The sequence below is a fragment of the Lagenorhynchus albirostris genome, chromosome 3 (assembly GCF_949774975.1).
Source record: "Lagenorhynchus albirostris chromosome 3, mLagAlb1.1, whole genome shotgun sequence".
NCBI classification, from domain to species: Eukaryota; Metazoa; Chordata; class Mammalia; order Artiodactyla; family Delphinidae; genus Lagenorhynchus; species Lagenorhynchus albirostris.
Window position 1 is genome coordinate 55,335,228 of NC_083097.1, and position 19,468 is coordinate 55,354,695.

General features: G+C 35.3%; 1 protein-coding gene across 6 annotated transcripts in view; it reads left to right on the top strand.

The window, feature by feature from the left end:
• RAD17 (RAD17 checkpoint clamp loader component) overlaps positions 1-19,468 on the top strand; it is a 31,631-nt gene that overhangs the window by 2,414 nt on the left and 9,749 nt on the right. For 5 of the 6 annotated variants that reach the window (XM_060143066.1, XM_060143067.1, XM_060143061.1 and 2 more), the window contains 12 exons: positions 959-1,216; positions 1,750-1,833; positions 3,495-3,651; positions 7,503-7,639; positions 8,116-8,168; positions 8,257-8,382; positions 8,476-8,545; positions 13,886-13,997; positions 16,000-16,185; positions 16,482-16,567; positions 16,676-16,822; positions 18,523-18,672. In XM_060143066.1, the coding sequence (XP_059999049.1) occupies positions 959-1,216; positions 1,750-1,833; positions 3,495-3,651; positions 7,503-7,639; positions 8,116-8,168; positions 8,257-8,382; positions 8,476-8,545; positions 13,886-13,997; positions 16,000-16,185; positions 16,482-16,567; positions 16,676-16,822; positions 18,523-18,672 (1,566 nt within the window). The remainder of the gene's footprint in view (positions 1-958; positions 1,217-1,749; positions 1,834-3,494; positions 3,652-7,502; positions 7,640-8,115; positions 8,169-8,256; positions 8,383-8,475; positions 8,546-13,885; positions 13,998-15,999; positions 16,186-16,481; positions 16,568-16,675; positions 16,823-18,522; positions 18,673-19,468) is intronic. The other variant, XM_060143062.1, reaches the window with a different exon arrangement.

Consider the following 19,468-nt stretch of genomic DNA (forward strand, 5'->3'; position numbering starts at 1 on the left):
TTAGCCAGGCAGGGAATTACAAAAGTCAGGTATTAAGCTAGATTTTTTTAGATTTATACTGTTGGAATGTTAAGAAAAAGTCCACTTTTAAAATTCTAATTATTAAAAAAAGAACGCTTTTTAATGCTCAAATATTTTTAGGTTAAAATTGCTTAATTTAACATTTCTCTGTGTGTATTCTTACAAAGGATTTTAAAGAAAAGGAAGTGTTGGAGGGAAACGTAGAGGGGTTAATAGTTTCTATAGACTAGAAGACCATGAAATAGAACTCACTGATTTTCCTGCTCTATTAAACTAGTACTCGTTTTCCTAAACAAATCTGACAAATAACCCTCCCTGGAAAGCCTGCCTCCCTTTCATAAACATATTAGTTGCTTCATGAGCTGAAGAAAAATATAATCAAGTCATAATTACAAACTATTCATAGCGTCAGTATTCTTAGACCTATCTTCACATATCTTAAAGCCAGTAGGGATTATTTGAATGTATAAAATGGTTCTTAGTTTGTGAATGTATTAACCTGGTCAAGGCAGAAGTGTTACTTTTCTTACTGCTCTACATGGTTAAAATAATGCCTTTTTTTCTTTATTCTGTTTTACTACTTTTTTTGGTAGGTAATTTTAATATTTGTGTTTCAGAGCTACAAATGAGTTTTTAAAGTATCACTCTAATCTTTATTCTGGGAAGATTATAATTAATAAAAAGAATTAAGTTTGTATTCTATATTCATTTATATGACATCCATCATTACCATGGTCAAGTAGATAAGTATACATTTATGCTTATTGTAAAGTAGAAAAATGACTAATACAGAGTCAATTTTATTTAAAGAGCTAATTTATGAGATTTTTATTTTAAATGTTACAAGTATAAGAATTTTTTTAATAGAGTCGTTTAGTTATATAGGGAATAGATGCAAAAAAAATGTAATAGTGTTTACATGGTTTCTTTTTTTCAGATAACAAACTGGGTAGACTCATCATTTGATGATTTTTCAGAGACTACAAGCATCTCTACTATTACTGCCACATCATTAGGTGTGAATAACTCAAGCCTTAGAAGAAAAAAGGTGCCTTCCACAGTAGAAAGTAGCAAATTTCCAGCTAGAAAAAGAGGAAACCTATCTTCCTCAAAGCAGATTTATGGTCTAGAAAATTCAAAAGAATATCTGTCAGAAAATGAACCATGGGTGGATAAATACAAACCAGAAACGCAGGTAATAAATGACATACAAACAAGTCTATGTAATTTACTTTCAGGAAGGAGAGGGATGTACATTTTCAGATATTCATAAAAATCTTTCTGCCTAAATGAATTAGAAAAAAAAATAATTTCTAGGTTTTTTATATTCCAAGTCTCAAATTATCCCAACAGTTATTCAGAAGGTATACCATTGGTTATTTGTCTTCGATTTAATTTAACCCCCAACATAGAGTTGATCCATTTAATTTTTTGCTAAATGTAATACCCCTCCCTATTTATTCCCTTCCCAAAATGTATAACAGGATTTTAAAATATTTTATAATTGCATATGTGCCTCAAATTTTCATATATTGGGGTCAGTTTAAGAATAGAATTTTTCCATATCAGTATAAAGAATTGAATTAAGTATAATCAAAAGGACCTTTTTATTACTATATCATGTTACTTGTTTCTAGTTTTTTTCATTAAAAATGTGTAGATTAACCTGTGCTGATGTATCAAAAAATTTTGAGTTAAAATCTTTTATTTTAAACTTGAAAATTTTAGCATGAACTTGCTGTGCATAAAAAGAAAATTGAAGAAGTTGAAACCTGGTTAAAAGCTGAAGTCTTAGAAAGGCAGCGCAAACAGGTAACTAAATAAGAAATGTGTTTAAAAATATTTGGCCTCAAATGTTTCTCTGGTTGGTTATAAGAAGTTAAAAACTTTCATGTTGACTTTCTCATAAGTCCAGATCACCTGCAGTAGAAAGCTGTCTGACCTTACTACTTCTTCGTCATTAAAAGACTCAAGAGACTTTGCGTTTTTCCCTTGACTTGTACCTCTTTTTCCCTCTTATATATAAAGCATAGTAAACCATTAGGGGGCTAATATATTTAGCATATCAGATTATCTCACACTAAAGCAAGCAGGCAAATTACATATTAGTTTTTGTATTAAATATAACCTAAAATAGTCATTCATCCTACGCTTATGTTTTTTCTTTCACTTCCTAATTCCATAATTACCCTTGGCCCCCAAGCTAGAATATTCTCTCTCTCTCTTTTTAAACTTTTTTAATTTTGAGATTCTTGAAACATAAAGAAAAAATAGAATAGTAAGTGAATATTCATGTACCTGTAAAAATACTCATCATTTTCACCCGTGAGTATTTTAATGTAAATTATAAATGTTTGGCATTTAATTCTCTAATGTTATATAATGCTCTGTTCATATTCACATTTTTCCAGTTGTCTTTTATATCTGGTTTGTTACAACCAGTATCTAATCAAGGACCACCCATTACATTTGATTGTTCTATCTCTTAGGGCTTTTAAAATCTAGAACAGTTGCCTTCACCTTCGCTGCACAGCATGACCAAAAAATAAATAAATAAATAATAAAATTAAAGTGTAACTGGCTCTTCTCTAGGTCCAAGTATACAGGCCCTTATTTACTGTAGTTAATAAAAGTAAACAAATGAGCAAGGATTGCAGCCCACCATTATATGTAGGGCATCTTCCCCTGATAATTTTTCAGTTTTAACTTTTTTTTATCAGATTTACTGAATGAGGGAATGTTACTGGGAGCTGCATCCTCTAGTCTGTCTTTAGAGTCCTGTTCCTGGTAATATGTTTCTTAATATACATTTCTTTCTTTTTTCTTTTTTTTTTTTTTTTGTGGTACGCGGTCCTCTCACTGTTGTGGCCTCTCCCGTTGCGGAGCACAGGCTCTGGACGCGCAGGCCCAGCGGCCATGGCTCATGGGCCTAGCCGCTCCGTGGCATGTGGGATCTTCCTGGACTGGGGCATGAACCCATGTCCCCTGCATCGGCAGGCGGACTCTCAACCACTGTGCCACCAGGGAAGCCCTTAATATACATTTCTTAAAGAATCTGATATCTAAACTGAGGTTTTTCCATAAGAATATTATACTTATATAATATTGAAGTATATAATCCAAAGAGAGGTCTGTATTAAGATTGAATTTTATGAGTTCAGGTAACCCCTAATTTAGACATTACCTCTTTAATCTAGCTGAAATTGTTTTAATTTGGCTACTGAGTAGTCCTTGGGAGGAACATAATACAAGAATTGAGGAATTATCAGAAACTATGCTTAGAAGTTCAGGAAATAAGATTCTCTTATCTAAAGCTGGTTTATTCCAGCTAGCATCGTGAAATTTAGTCTGCTTATACCTGACATTCAGTAAATATCTGTAGAGGTAATAAATATTTAAAAAGAATATTCATACATAATATTCTAGCATTCCAATGATTTTGATTTTTTATTCATGTTTATATTTGGTTTTAGGGTGGATCTATTTTATTAATAACAGGACCCCCTGGATGTGGAAAAACAACAACTATAAAAATACTATCAAAGGAGCATGGTATTCAAGTACAAGAGTGGATTAATCCAGTTTTACCACAATTCCAAAAAGATGATTTCAAGGAGATATTTAACCCTGGTAAGGTTTACTCTGAAGGTAGTGGAAATACTGGGGAAAGTCTGGTTTACAGGAGGTTGTAACAAGCCCCCCATCTATATCTTTAAGATTTCTAAGATCCTATTGTGTATATGGGTTCTTTTGTTTGTTTGTTTGTTTTTTAAATTTATTTATTTTTGGGTGCATTGGGTCTTCGTTGCTGTGCGCGGGCTTTCTCTAGTTGCAGCAAGCAGGGGCTACTCTTCGTTGCCATGCATGGGCTTCTCACTGCGGTGGCTTATCTTGTTGCAGAGCACGCGCTCTAGGCACGTGGTCTTCAGTAGTTGTGGCACGCGGGCTTCAGTAGTTGTGGCACACGGGCTTAGGTGCTCTGTGGCATGTGGGATCTTCCTGGACCAGGGCTCAAACCCATGTCCCCTGCATTGGCAGGTGGATTGTTAACCACTGTGCCACCAGGGAAGTCCCAGGGTATATGTTTTTGAGAGGAAGGTATATATTGCCACCTCTACACTAGACTGGCATTTGCCCACTACCAACTGCTTCACAAAGTCAGAGTAGCAATCAGATGAAACTATATGTGTGCATTTTCTCACATACTTCCTAGGTTCAGAGAGAAGTAATTTTAGGAGAAGGAAGGGTCCCTCCAGCAAAGGAGAGTGGGATGTTTTTAAGGATTAAATGTTTTAACTGTTTTGTTAGATAACAAGCTAATCAGTTTGCATTATTTATGTACTTTTTTCCCAGGCTCTGGCTGTATAAATGAACTCTTTGTTTAAGTGTAAATCAAGCCTTAAAATATATTAAAGTAACTTGCCTCCAAACAAGAGTTTAGATCAGACCTCTTAGAATCAAATCAAAGTATAAGTCAAAGATGGTCTTTGGAATTCGAAAAGGGGCTTTAAGACAAACATCCAAAAATAATGATAGTATCAATTTAAAGACGTAGTATGATATAACTTCACATATATGCTCATAAACTCCAGCACGATCATTTTTAACTTTCATATCTGTCTTACTGCTGCTTTAGGTAACTAAGCTAGGGGTATCCAAATCTCCTAGGCCATTTTGAAGTGCAAGGGGTTCTGTAGAAGGATGATTATATTCTAATGTGCAGTATTCCTCAAAATTCTTTCTTCAGGCTCTTCTTTAATATTCTCTGTGCGTACTGTATCTTTAGTATGCATACCTGTAAGGAACGGCACCAAAAACGGAGGAGAGCTTAAACAAGCTTTATTTGGGAATGCTCCCGGGCGAGGTTCACTAGTCCGAGAGAAAGGGGCCAGAGTAGTCGCACCCGGGTGTGGGCGCAAACAAAATTTATAGGAGTGGACGCAGGGGAGGTGCTTGCTGTGTGAAGCAGCCCTTTTTTGGTAATCTCTCGGGTGCTGTGACAATGTCAGGTGTTGGTTGCATCAGCCTCAGAGCCGTTGGTTCCGCTCCTCGGGGAGCGGGAAGACCGGGCCGAGTGGTGTGGCAATGTCAGGTGTTGGTTGCATCAGCCACTTTGGCGGGGGTTCTGTCTGGCTCCCTGGGCCCTTCCCCGGACCTGCTGGCCTTACAATACCCTTATGCTCATAGTATCCCATACTCTTGGAAATTTTACTGCTTTCTAACAGTAACATTACTTTTGACAATCTTGGAAGTTGGGTTTTTTTTTTTTTTGGCTGCGTTGGGTCTTTATTGCAGTGCACAGGTTTCTCTAGTTGTGGCACGTGGGCTCAGTAGTTGCAGCGTGCAGGCTTAGTTGTCCCACGGCATGTGGGATCTTAGTTCCCCGACCAGGGATTGAACCCATGTCTGCTGCATTGGAAGGCAGATTCTTAACCACCGGACCACCAGGGAAGTCCCTAGGAAGTCTTGTTTTTGTTTTTGTTTTTTTTTTTACCCTTCCCCCTCCCCATATCCTCAAATTGTTCTCTAGTAGGTCTGTGTCTTTATTCCTGTCTTACCCCTAGGTTCTTCATGACATTTTTTTTTCCTTAAATTCCATATATATGTGTTAGCATATGGTATTTGTCTTTCTCTTTCTGACTTACTTCACTCTGTATGACAGACTCTAGGTCTATCCACCTCATTACAAATAGCTCAATTTCGTTTCTTTTTATGGCTGAGTAATATTCCATTGTATGTATGTGCCACATCTTCTTTATCCATTCATCCGATGATGGACACTTAGGGGCTATTGTAAATAGAGCTGCAATGAACATTTTGGTACATGACTCTTTTTGAATTATGGTTTTCTCAGGGTATATGCCCAGTAGTGAGATTGCTGGGTCATATGGTAGTTCTACTTGTAGTTTTTTAAGGAACCTCCATACTGTTCTCCATAGTGGCTGTACCAATTCACATTCCCACCAGCAGTGCAAGAGTGTTCCCTTTTCTCCACACCCTCTCCAGCATTTATTGTTTCTAGATTTTTTGATGATGGCCATTCTGACTGGTGTGAGTGAGATGATATCTCAATGTAGTTTTGATTTGCATTTCTCTAATGATTAATGAAGTTGAGCAATCTTTCATGTGTTTGTTGGCAGTCTGTATATCTTCTTTGGAGAAATGTCTATTTAGGTCTTCTGCCCATTTTTGGATTGGGTTGTTTGTTTTTTTGTTATTGAGCTGCATGAGCTGCTTGTAAGTTTTGGAGATTAATCCTTTGTCAGTTGCTTCATTTGCAAATATTTTCTCCCATTCTAAGGGTTGTCTTTTGGTCTTGTTTATGGTTTCCTTTGCTGTGCAAAAGCTTTGAAGTTTCATTAGGTCCCATTTGTTTATTTTTGTTTTTATTTCCATTTCTCTAGGAGGTGGGTCAAAAAGGATCTTGCTGTGAGTTATGTCATAGAGTGTTCCGCCTATGTTTTCCTCTAAGAGTTTGATAGTTTCTGGCCTTACATTTAGGTCTTTAATCCATTTTGAGCTTATTTTTGTGTATGGTGTTAGGGAGTGATCTAATCTCATACTTTTACATGTACCTGTCCAGTTTTCCCAGCACCACTTATTGAAGAGGCTGTCCTTTCTCCACTGTACATTCCTGCCTCCTTTATCAAAGATAAGGTGACCATATGTGCGTGGGTTTATCTATGGGCTCTCTATCCTGTTAGGAAGTCTTTATTTACAGTCTTCTGTATAAAATATTTCTTCCCTTATTCCCAAATTCACTAATCAGTCATTGTCTTTTTGTCATTAAAACTGATTATTTTTTAAATAGATTTATTTATTTTATTTATTTTTTATTTTTGGCTGCATTGGGTCTTTGTTGCTGCGCATGGGCTTTCTCTAGTTGTGGAGAGTGGGGGCTACTCTTTGTTGTGGTGCATGGGCTTCTCGTTGCAGTGGCTTCTCTTGCAGAGCACAGGCTCTAGGCGCTCAGACTTCAGTAGGTGCGGCTCACGGGCTTAGTTGCTCTGCGGCATGTGGGATCTCTTCCCGGACCAGGGCTCGAACCCGTGTCCCCTGCATTGGCAGGCGGATTCTTAACCACTGCCACCAGGGAAGCCCAAAACTTACTATTATTGAAAACAGCTCATTTATAGTCATGCACTAATTGGGAGAATCTTCAATGTGTAGGCAGAGTCATAAATATTTTTACCAATTGTATGACTTTTATACTAACAGCTGTGTTCTGAAATCAGTTAACTCCATATTACATTCATTGGTACAGAAAAGTTACTGTTGTTCATAGTGACTTTTGTCTTTTGAAATGAATATTTTAAATTTGAACTGTTTTGCCTAATTGAAAAAGAGTCTACAATATTGTGTGCTCATTCATGTATATGTAAATGTATTCATTAATGTATATCTATATTACGTACATATGTATAATATTGATGTGTATATAATTGGTTGAAAATAAAAGTGTTAAATATGTTTCCTTTCAGAATCAAGCTTCCATGTATTTCCTTATCAGTCTCAGATAGCAGTTTTTAAAGAGTTTCTACTAAGAGCGACAAAATATAACAAACTACAAATGCTTGGAGATGATCTGAGAACTGATAAGAAGATAATTCTAGTTGAAGTAAGGACAGCTTTTGAAATTCTGCTATAACTATTGAGTAAACAATTGTAAGATATATTTTATGTGATAATGACATTTACTCTCTCCATAGTATTAGTACTGGTAAAATATAACATAAAGCCTTTGTGCAATAGAAGAAACCTAAAGTTTCTTGCAGTAAACTTGGGTAGAGTAGCTATAGGTTAATGAACTTTAAAAATTTAATGGCCTACGTATAGAAAGGCAAAAATATTTAGAAAGTGACGTCTTAGTAAAAATATTATAATCTGTAGTGATCCTAAGGAATTTGCTATCAAAATCCCATTGATGTGTATTACTATTTAGGACATCAGCTATTTGATGTCTCCCTTTCTACAACAGTTCTGGTTACAGTACATTGAATAGATAACATTTCTCCTGTTTTGGTAAATATAAATCTGAAAATAAATTTACATGGGAATAAAACTGAGCTAATGTTTCTCCTTTGTTTTTGGTAGGATTTACCTAACCAGTTTTATCGAGATTGTCATACATTACATGAAGTTCTGAGGTGAGTTTCAGTGAACTTTTTTAAAACTCCAGATTAAATGGCAGGTGGTTTAAATTTCAACCTTGCTTGCTGTCTTTTGTTATTTTAGGAAGTACGTGCAGATTGGTCGATGTCCTCTAATATTTATAATCTCTGACAGTCTCAGTGGAGGTAATAATCAAAGGTTACTGTTTCCCAAAGAAATTCAGGAAGAGTGTGCTATATCAAATATTAGGTAAGAATGAAATTTCTGCTTAAAATTTCATATACATACTGTATTTTTAAATTAATCACATAACCACTATCTTTCTTTGTAAAACTTTCACAGTTTCAACCCTGTGGCACCAACAATTATGATGAAGTTTCTTAATCGAATAGTGACAAAAGAAGCTAATAAGGTAAGTCTTTTAAGAACTGATTAATTTGAATCTTACATTGTAATTATAGAAAGCCAAACTTAAGTAGTATTATATAAACTTGAGGAGTTAGAGACACAAACTATTTCAGTTTTTAAAATTAAAAAATTTTAATTACACTCATAAAGCACGTCATTTTAGAAAATGTAGGAAATACTAATTTTAAAAATCCTTAACCTTTTTCTACTTTTAAACTTAGTTTTCTTTTTCACATTGAGGTAAATTTCCCTTTGCTTGGCTTAGTGTTTTAAATTGTATCTGTTATCAAGAAGCTGTTTTCTGGCATCTACATCCATTAGTCAGCAACAGTCCAGCTCTACTTTTGTCTTGTCACTTTTTAAAGATTTAATATATTTTTTATTTTGATAAAAAAATATCATAAAATTTAACATCTTAACCATTTTATTCCAGCTTTATTGAGATATAACTGACATATAACATCATGTAAGTTTAAGTAAGTTTAAACTTAAGTAGGTTTATGACGCATTGATTTGATAAACTTATGTAATGAAAAATGATTGCCACCATAGGTTATCTAACACCTCCATCATGTCATGTAATTACCATTTCTTTTTTGTGGTGAGAACATTTAAGATTTTTTTCTCTTAGCAACTTTCAAATATGTAATACAGTATTATTAGCTGTATTATGTATTAGAAATATCTTAACCATTTTTAACCATCCAGTTCAATAGTGTTAAGTATACTAACATTGTTCTGAAATAGCTGTTAGTTTTTTTTTTCTTCTTTTTTTTAATTTGGTTGCACAGGGTCTTAGTTACGGCAGGCAGGCTCCTTAGTTGTGGCATGTGAACTCTTAGTTGCGGCATGCATGTGGAATCTAGTTCCCTGACCAAGGATTGAACCCAGGCCCCCTGCATTGGGAGCACAGGGTCTTATCCACTACGCCATCAGCAAAGTCCCTGAAATAGCTGTTACTTTTTCCCCCATAAATTTTATTTATTTATTTATTTATTTATTTATTTGGCTGCTTTGGGTCTTCGTTGCTGCATGGAGGCTTTCTCTAATTGCGGCCAGCAGGGGCTACTCTTCGTTGCGGTGCATGGACCTCTCGTTGCGGTGGCCTCTCCTGTTGCAGAGCACGGGCTCTAGGCGCGCGGGCTTCAATAGTTGTGGCACGCGGGCTCAGTAGTTGTGGCTTGCGGGCTCTAGAGCACGGGCTCAGTAGTTGTGGTGCATGGGCTTAGTTGTTCCGCGGCATGTGGGATCTTCCCAGACCAGGGCTTGCACCCGTGTCCCCTGCATTGGCAGACAGATTCTTAACCACTGCGCCACAGGGAAGTCCCATAGCTGTTACTTTTAACGCATCATTTTTTTCTATCTTTCAAATCAAGATGATGTTAAAATAAATTGATGAAACTTCTACTCCAAGTAGCATGGTTCTAGGGGGCCCTACTGCTATAAATCAACTGGATCTTACATCATAATATATTTGGAATGCTGGATCACAGGAACTGAGGGAAGTCTCCAAGGGAGAGGTTATTTTTGAGGATTAAACAGAATAATGTATGCATGTAGAGCACCTAGCTGAATAAGTACAAGTATTAATAGTGAAATATTAGAAACACCCTGAGTCCAGGAATAGAGGGAGCAGTTACTGTGGTGAACTATTATGTCATTAATTAGCGTTTTGAAAATATTCAGTGACATGGGGAAATACAATTTAATGTCAAGTTAAAAATAACAAGATGTGAAGTTATATGATAATTCTAACAATAGAAATGATGTTTCCAGCCCTTGATATATCTGTCAAGCCCTATGCAAAGTAATTTTACATACCTGATCTTATTAAACCCTCACCACAACCATATAGAATTATCCCCATTTTATAGGTAAGGAAGCTGAACTTTGGAGGGAAATAACTCGAATAATATTCCATGACTATTAAGTATCAGATGAGTTTAAGTTTTGTTCTGACTCCAATTCACTGTGCTAGAACAAAACATACAGTTGTCAATGACAACACAATTATTGCACATATATACATAATGCATTATGTATATGTATTAATGCATTATGTATAATGCATTATGTGTATGTATTAATGCACATATATACATAAACCTATACATACTAAAAGAAATACATAAAAATGCTGGGTGTTATTCTGGATGGTAGGATGACTTGTGATTTTTTTATTGTCTTTTTGAAAAAAAATCTCTGTTTTCTACTATAAGCATGATAATTATAAACTATATTTAAATATTTATTAAACATTGAAGAAATAAAAATAGTCAGCATCATACTACTGTATCACATTACTCACAACTTCTTTTTAGACTAAGTCATTAAATTGCAAATGGCATTTACTCTAGCAAGTTAGTAAAAGGAGATACCATAACTTCTTTGTCATGTGGTTAATGTGCTTTACCTTAAATAGTTGACCAGCAAGAATTTTAGAACTAGTATACTTTTGATATCATCATTGATATGTTACATAAAAGGAGCAGCAACAAGCACAATATTTACATGTAAATATAAATCAAAAAGAAAATCAAATATTATGATACTGTCTGGAGTCTCCAAGGATGATAATGATAGTATAAGAAGATTTAAAGGAGAGTTTAATCTCTGGTATTCTGTAGCTTAGTTAATTATATTAGGGAAGAGTGTTGACGTCTTAAGTGAATGAGTTATAATAAGAAAGAGTGTTGAATATCTTAAGTGTTTTTCTTTAAGTCTAAATGTTTCTCTGTATTCATAGGAAGAAAGATCTTTAGTCTTTTCTGATATCATTAGGTATGTAAAGTGTGGAAGGAACTGCTGATCATACATCTTAGCCATATTTGCCATGTTCACAGTAATTAACATCCATAGTATTTTCTTCAGCTGCCAAGGATTATAATTTCAAATTATATTTCCTTACTGGCAAGTAATCCATATCTAGAATTTTTCAAAAACAAGTACTCCTCTCAAAACAATTTTTAAGGTAAACGTATTCCCAATAAAAATAAAGTTAATCTGGAGGAGAAGGCATGAGCAAGAAAATTTTGTAAAAGAGTGATGAAGAGAGACTTGCTGTCTAGGTATTGGAACATAATATGATGAAACTCTAGGAAGTACAGCAGTGTGGTATTAGCACAGTAATAGACAAATGGAAGAATAAAATGAGAAGACAGCACAGAAATAGATCAGTATGTGTAAATGGGAATTTTTTATATAATGGAAATGGCATTTTACATCACTGGGGAAGGAGAGTAGATTATTATGGTTAACAACTGGTGTTGGAACAATTGGATATTCATATAGGAAAACATAAGGTTGCCTCTTTAGTTCATACTATGCACAAAAATAATTTAAACCTTGATTAAAGATTTAAATACAAAAATTAGAAGAGTATTAGGAAAAAATACTTTGGGTTGGGGGAAAGTCTTCTAAGCAAGAAACAAAACCTAAAAGCCATGGATTTACTTCAAAAAAAATGGAAAACTTAGTAAATGACAGAAGGCATGGTAAAGATAAAAGACGAGCATGAGAATGAAAGAAAATATTTGCAGTTTTTTAACAGAAAAGCACTAATACCTGAATATATATTTTTATTTTTTATTCATTTTACTTTTGGCTGTGTTGGGTCTTCATTGCCATGTGCGGACTTTCTCTACTTGCGGCAAGTGGGAGCTACTCTTCATTGCGGTGCGCGGACTTACTGCAGTGGCTTCTCTTGTTGCGGAGCACAGGCTCTAGAGCACAGGCTTCAGTAGTTGTGGCTTGCAGGCTCTAGAGCTCAGGCTCAGTAGCTGCGGCGCACGGGCTTAGCTGTTCCGCGGCATGTGGGATCTTCCCAGACCAGGGCTCGCACCTGTGTCCCTGCACTGGCAGACGGATTCTTAACTAATGCGCCACCAGGGAAGCCCCACTGATACCTGAATACATAAAAATATGCCTACAAGAAAAAAAAGGCTAAGAACAGAAGCCAGTACACAAAGAAATACAAATGGATAGTAAACATGAGAGGTGTTCAGCCCTACATAGTAATCAGAGAAATTCATATTTAAACCAGGTAACATTTTTCACATATCAGAGCACAAAAAATTTAAGATTTATATACAGGGTTGCCAAAGATATGGAAAAATGAACACTCTCACCTACCATTGCTAGGAAAAATAAAACTGGTAAATGTTACAGACACTTTGAAGGGCCCTCTGCTTCTACAGAAATGTTCATGCATGTTGGCAAAGGTATACAGTTGACCCTTGAGCAACATGGGTTTGAGCTGCATGGGCCACATATATGTGCATTTCTTTCAGTAGTGAATACTGCAGTACTACCTGATCCATGATTGGTTGAATCCGAGGATGCAGAACCACGGCTACAGAGGGAAAACTATAAGTTACACTTGGATTTTTGACTGTGAGGGGAGGGCTGGTGTCCCTAACCCCACATTATTCAAGGGTCAGCTGTATATATAGTATATATATAGGTCTGGAATAGTAAAAAAGTGGAAACAATGTAAATGTCCCTTCATTGGGGGAAATACTAGTTAAATTACTGTCTACCCATAACATTTTTTAAAAAATTATATAGACTTAAAGGTACTAACATAGAAAGATCACAAAGAATGGTATTAATTCATAGAATAATACATATGATATGATCCCACTTATATTTAAAAAACTAACTCTGAATATACTTACAGATACTATATTTACTTACAGATACGTGTGCACAAAAAGTGGTCTGGAAAGGCTCCTCCTAAAATGTTAACACATGTTAGAAAGTTGGGATCTGTAGAGCAAAAGGATAACTTTCATAAAGAACTTTTGAAACAGCTTTAGTTAATAAAGTTAAAAATATATTGAAGATCATAGCACAGTACTGTTTTTCTGTCAAGAGCTGAAATGGGATCATCTATGAACAATCACATGAATTCAGCTTAAGTTATGTTGTCAGTAAACTATTAGGAGTTTCTGAGGGGGAAGAGAGGATAAGTTTTTCTTGTCTTATACTTGATCTACCAAGGGTGTGATAGGTGATATATCGTATTTATGCATATGTGTGTGAGTGTGTGTGTTTATCTATATTTGTATATATGTATGTATATAGTAAAAGAGAGAGAACTTCAAAATATAACCTAGTCCAAGTAAAAAAGTAAAATGATATTTTATAACCTTGAAATTTTACCTTAAACTGTGATGTCATTGACACTTGTACCTTCATAAGCAGACTGTCGTTTAACATGTAGGCTTTTTAGCATTCAAATTGGAAAGATTCTGTTATACTTCCATTAAGTTTAGAAAATAGGTGGTTTTGTTTGTTTTTTGCTTAGAAAATAGCTTTTTTAATTTTAATTTTTTCATTTTAGGATGGAGGAAAGATTGTTGTCCCTGATAAAACTTCTCTAGAGTTGCTCTGTCAAGGATGTTCTGGTGATATCAGAAGTGCAATAAACAGCCTCCAGTTTTCTTCTTCAACAGGTAACTGGAAAATATACACTCTTATGGTATTATATAGGTGACTAACTTTTTCTTAATTGTTCATGAAATGAAATTAAACTAAACATTTTAACTTAAAATTGGTATATACCTATCTCCACTTACGATTTTTTTATTGAGACAGTGTAATAAAATTATGTATGTACACATGCATACACACACCACTATGAATGTGTCACCATATATATTTATATATCTGAGACAAAAGCTGATTTATTTACGTGGTTTGCCACTTTACCTTTCAAAGTTAATTTGGAATGAGACTTCCTGAGAGAAAATCCTGGCTCTGCCACTTTTCAGTGACTGAATCTTGCAAGTTACTTAATCTTTCCATGCCTTTATTTTTTCACCTTTTATATGAGAACCTGTCTGATTGAGATGTGTGAAGAGTGAGGTAATCCTTGTAGAGTGTTTATTCCAGTGCTTGACACACATTCAGTGCTCAAATGGCCAGCTGTTAATGAATTTAATAATAGTTCATATATGATATGTTTAACAAATGCATTTCCACTTGTTAATATATAAAAGGGGTCCCTAGCCATGTTATAGTAAAGAGCCCCACTAATAGCGATGAGTTAATTTTTGCTCTTAATGATCATAGTTTACTGCATACAGTTTTCATCAGAAAACATTTAACAAGTGACCTACATGATGCTTAACATTGAGGAATTGACCTTAAAAAATTAAAAGCTCTTTGGAGCTCTCAAAATCCATGTGAAATCCTAGTTTCTACCCACAAGTGTAACCTGTTCATTTAGTTACATCTTTGTTTTTCAAAATAACTCTACAGAAATAGACATCTTAACACAACTGAAACCAGAATTCTGCTTCTTGCTGTAGAAACATAAATGTAAATTGTGCTTAGGTTCACTACTAGAATTAGGGATGGGTCAGTTTGGGATCCTAACTACCATTTATAACGTTATTGCTCTGAGCTTAGAAATTTCAGAGGGAAGAAAATAATAGTGGGTCAGGAACTGTATTAGCAATTATATTTTTTTTCATTTAATTCTCAGACCAGCCTAATGAGATAGACAATAGTAGGATTCAAACCTAGATCCTGTGTTTTTCTAATACTCCAGGCTGGTTTTCTGAAGTCATGCATTCTGAGTTGTTTTTGTTTTGTTATAAATTTATTTATTTATTTATTTATTTCTGGTTGCGTTGGGTCTTTGTTGCTGTGCACGGGCTTTCTCTAGTTGCTGCGAGCAGGGGCTACTCTTCGTTGCGGTGCGTAGGCTTCTCATTGTGGTGGCTTCTCTTGTTGCGGAGCATGGGCTCTAGGCACCCGGGCTTCAGTAGTTGTGGCACACGGGCTCAGTTCCTCCACAGCATATGAGGTCTTCCCAGACCAGGGATGGAACCCCTACATTGGCAGGCAGATTCTTAACCACTGCACCACCAGGGAGTCCCTGAGTTTTACAAAGTAGATTTCCAAGTGAAATTTGAACACGGGCATATTCATAAATTGGAGACTGTCCAAATCAGTAAAGAAGTAATATAGCATCATTGTTAAGCATGGATTGCAGAACCCGACTGTCTGGATTCAAATCACTTACTACCTGCTGACCTTTAGCCAGTTATTTAACCTCTTTACGTCTCATTTCTTTACTCTGTATAATAATAGTTCTCCTCTGATAGGGTTGTTATGAGGACTAAATTAGTTAGTACATACCATGCAGCAAGAATAGTACCTTGCCATTAACACCATGAGAAACCAAGGTGATATGACTATGTTAGAGTATGTCATTGTGTATGTGAAAATTTGAAATCTGTGTCATGACGTACTTTTAGATGACATTTTAGTTCGTTTTAATAGTTTAGTAACTGAAAGAGGACTCTGACTCTGTATACTTCATAATTATTTATTAGAAAAACATTTAAATTAAAATACCTAGTGTAACTATATCTGAAATGTTCTCAGTTTTAATTTTTATATTTTAATTTTATTTTAAATATTGTTTCTTGGGTGTATATTATTTAGGAAAGAACAATTTATGGCCAAGGAAAAAACGAACGTCTTCATTAAAATCAGATGCTGTGCTGTCAAAATCAAAAGGAAGACAAAAACCTGATAGGATATTTGAAAATCAAGAGGTCCAAGCTATTGGTGGCAAAGATGTTTCTCTTTTTCTCTTCAGAGCTTTGGGGAAAATACTATATTGTAAACGTAAGAAAACCTTATACATTTAAAAAAAATCTGTTATTATCTTATAATTGAAATAAAATACATTTTTTTAAATGTCATATATTTGGTTCAGTTACAAGAAAGAGCTAGGACTAGGTCAGATACTCTTTGGCAGGGCCTAAGAAAGACATAGCAGAAAAATATATTTAGAGTATTTTTGGATTATGAGTGGGATTAAACATTAAAACCAACTGTTGAAAAATCTTCAAATGAGAGGTGCTATATAATTATATAAAGGTGGTGTTATTTTTAATAACTCCAGACATTTTTTTTAATAGGAGCATCTGTAACAGAATTAGGCTCACCTCGATTGCCTTCTCATTTATCAGAGTATGAGCGGGATACATTGCTTGTTCAACCTGAGGTAACACTTAGTACTATTTACAGGCTGTATACTATTAATATTAAATATGTGTCCATATAAATATGACCACTGAATTTTTACCAAAATTATATATACTTCTTTTTATAGGAAGTAGTAGAAATGTCACACATGCCAGGAGAATTATTTAATTTATATCTTCATCAGAACTACATAGATTTCTTCACAGAAGTGGATGATCTTGTGAGAGCCAGTGAATTTCTGAGTTTTGCAGATATCCTCAGTGGTGACTGGAATGTAAGACCATTTGACTTAAATGTTTTTGTTTATGACTATTTCCTCAGAATTGAGAAAGAAAGTTTACTTTTTTTCATACTGATATGACTTTTTTTTTTTTTTTTTTTTTTTTTGCGGTACGCGGGCCTCTCACTGTTGTGGCCTCTCCCATTGCGGAGCACAGGCTCCGGACGCGCAGGCTCAGTGGCCATGGCTCACGGGCCCAGCCACTCCACGGCATGTGGGATCTTCCAGGACTGGGGCACGAACCCGTGTCCCCTGCATCGGCAGGTGGACTCTCAACCACTGCGCCACCAGGGAAGCCCGATTTGACATTATTTTAAGTAACTTCTTAATAACTATGACAAAATTAATTCATCCAACCCAGTGAAACTTCAGCAGTGAATCTGATTTTTCTATGATAACATACACTAATTTTTTCTAAAGTTATTTTCTGATTATAAAACTAATACATAGTCGGAAAACTTGACAACCATTGAAAAGTAGACAGAAGGAAAGGAACTGTGCCTCTATCTTTTCTTCTTCTTCTTTTTTTTGGCCACGCTGCGTGGCATGTGCTCTTAGTTCCCTGACCAGGGATCAAACCCATGCTCCTTCCAGTGGAAGTGTGGAATCTTAATTACTGAACCTCCAGGGAAGTCCCCTGTGTTTCTTGCTATACTTTCTGATGGTTTTTAAATTTATTTATTTGCACATTTGAAATTATTCACTATAAAGTTTGTATTTTTTCTTAACAGTTTAACTCTGCTCTGACTGGCATAGTAGTTACTAGACACTTGGAGCTATTTAAATTAAATTAAAAATTCAGGGATTTCCCTGGTGGTCCAGTGGGTAAGACTCTGTGCTCCCAATACAGGGGGCCCCAGGTTCGATCCCTGGTCGGGGAACTAGATCCCACAGGCATGCCGCAACTAAGAAGCCCACATGCATGCCGCAACTAAGAAGCCTGCATGCTGCAACTAAAGATCCCACATGCCACAGCTAAAACGCAGCACAGCCAAAACAAAAATTAAAAAAAAAAATTCAGTTCCCTGGTCACACTAGCCATATTTCCATCATTTAAACAGTTATGATACAGTTTCTGTTATATATTTAGAGTTTCATTATTCAGCAGTTGCATTTGCTTAATTTTTTTATATTGCTTCTTTTTTATTTTGAAATTTTCCAACCTGTTGACAAATAGAAAGAATACACAATGAATACCTGAATACCTTTAGCTTTTGTTCACCAGTTTTTCACATTTTTCCACATTTGCTTAATCTGTATTGACACACTTGTTTTGGCTAAATAATTGGAAAGTAATTGTAGCATCACAACATTTAACACTTAAGCATGCATAAGGACATTGCTCTATTACAACCACAATAGCATTATCATACCTAAGAAAATAAACATAAATTCCATAATATACTGTCCTTATTCCTGTTTCCCCAGTTATCTCAAAAATGTATTTAAAGTTATTTCCACCACCTCCATCCAACATCCGGTTAATATTCACTCATAGCGTTTGATTATTATGTCGCAGTTGAATTTTCTTCAAAATTTTGTAGCACTATTATTTTTAGGGCGTGGTGAGGTTGAAAAACATGAACATACAGTAACTAAATATGATTAGCCTTTTTTGGGGGTCAGTAGTACCAATAAGTACTGTTTTATAAATCTCTTATTTTCTTTATTTCACATCTTGTCTCCTTTTCTAGATGCGCTCTTTACTCAGGGAATATAGTACATCTATATCTACGAGAGGTGTGATACATTCCAACAAAGCCCGAGGATTTGCTCATTGCCAAGGAGGAGGATCAAGTTTTCGACCCTTGCATAAACCCCAATGGTTTCTAATAAATAAAAAGGTAAAAAAAAGAATTGTACATTTTCAAAGAGTGAACTATTTATGGTATGTGAATTATATCTCAGTAAAGTTGGTTTTTTCTTTTAATTGAAAAAGAAAAATGGTCTTTCATTCTTAATGAGAAATAGTTGCTAAGGCCCACAGTTTTCTTAGAGCTATGATAAAACATAAAAAGGACAGTCGTCTTAAATGCTTAGTTATTTTTTTAAGGAAAAAGCGCTCAAAAATTGAAAGCATATACCTATTTTATTGGAATCAAAGTATACAGGCCTACCTCGTTTTATAGTACTTTACTTTATTAAAGCGTTTCACAGATAATGCGTTTTTTACAAATTGAAGGTTTGTGTTAATCCTGCATCAAGCAAGTCTATCAGCACCGTTTTTCCAACAGCATTTGCTCACCTCGTGTCTCTGTGTCACATTTTGATAATTCTAGCAATATTTCAAACCCTCTACCAGCAAAAGAGTATGACTGGATGACGGCTCAGGTGATGGTTAGCATTTTTTAGCAATGAAGTATTTTTTAATTAAAGTATGTACATTGTTTTTTAGACATAATGCTATTGCACACTTAGGAGACTATAGTCTAGTGTGAGCATAACTTTTTTTTTTTTGGCCACGCCGAATGGCATGCAGGATCTTAGTTCCCTGACCAGGGATTGAACCTGTGCCCCCCTGCAGTGGGAGCGCAGTCTTAACCACTGGACCACCAGGGAAGTCCCAAGCATAACTTTTATATGCACTGGGAAACCACAAAATTTGTGTGACTTGCTTTATTGTGATACTCACTTTATTGC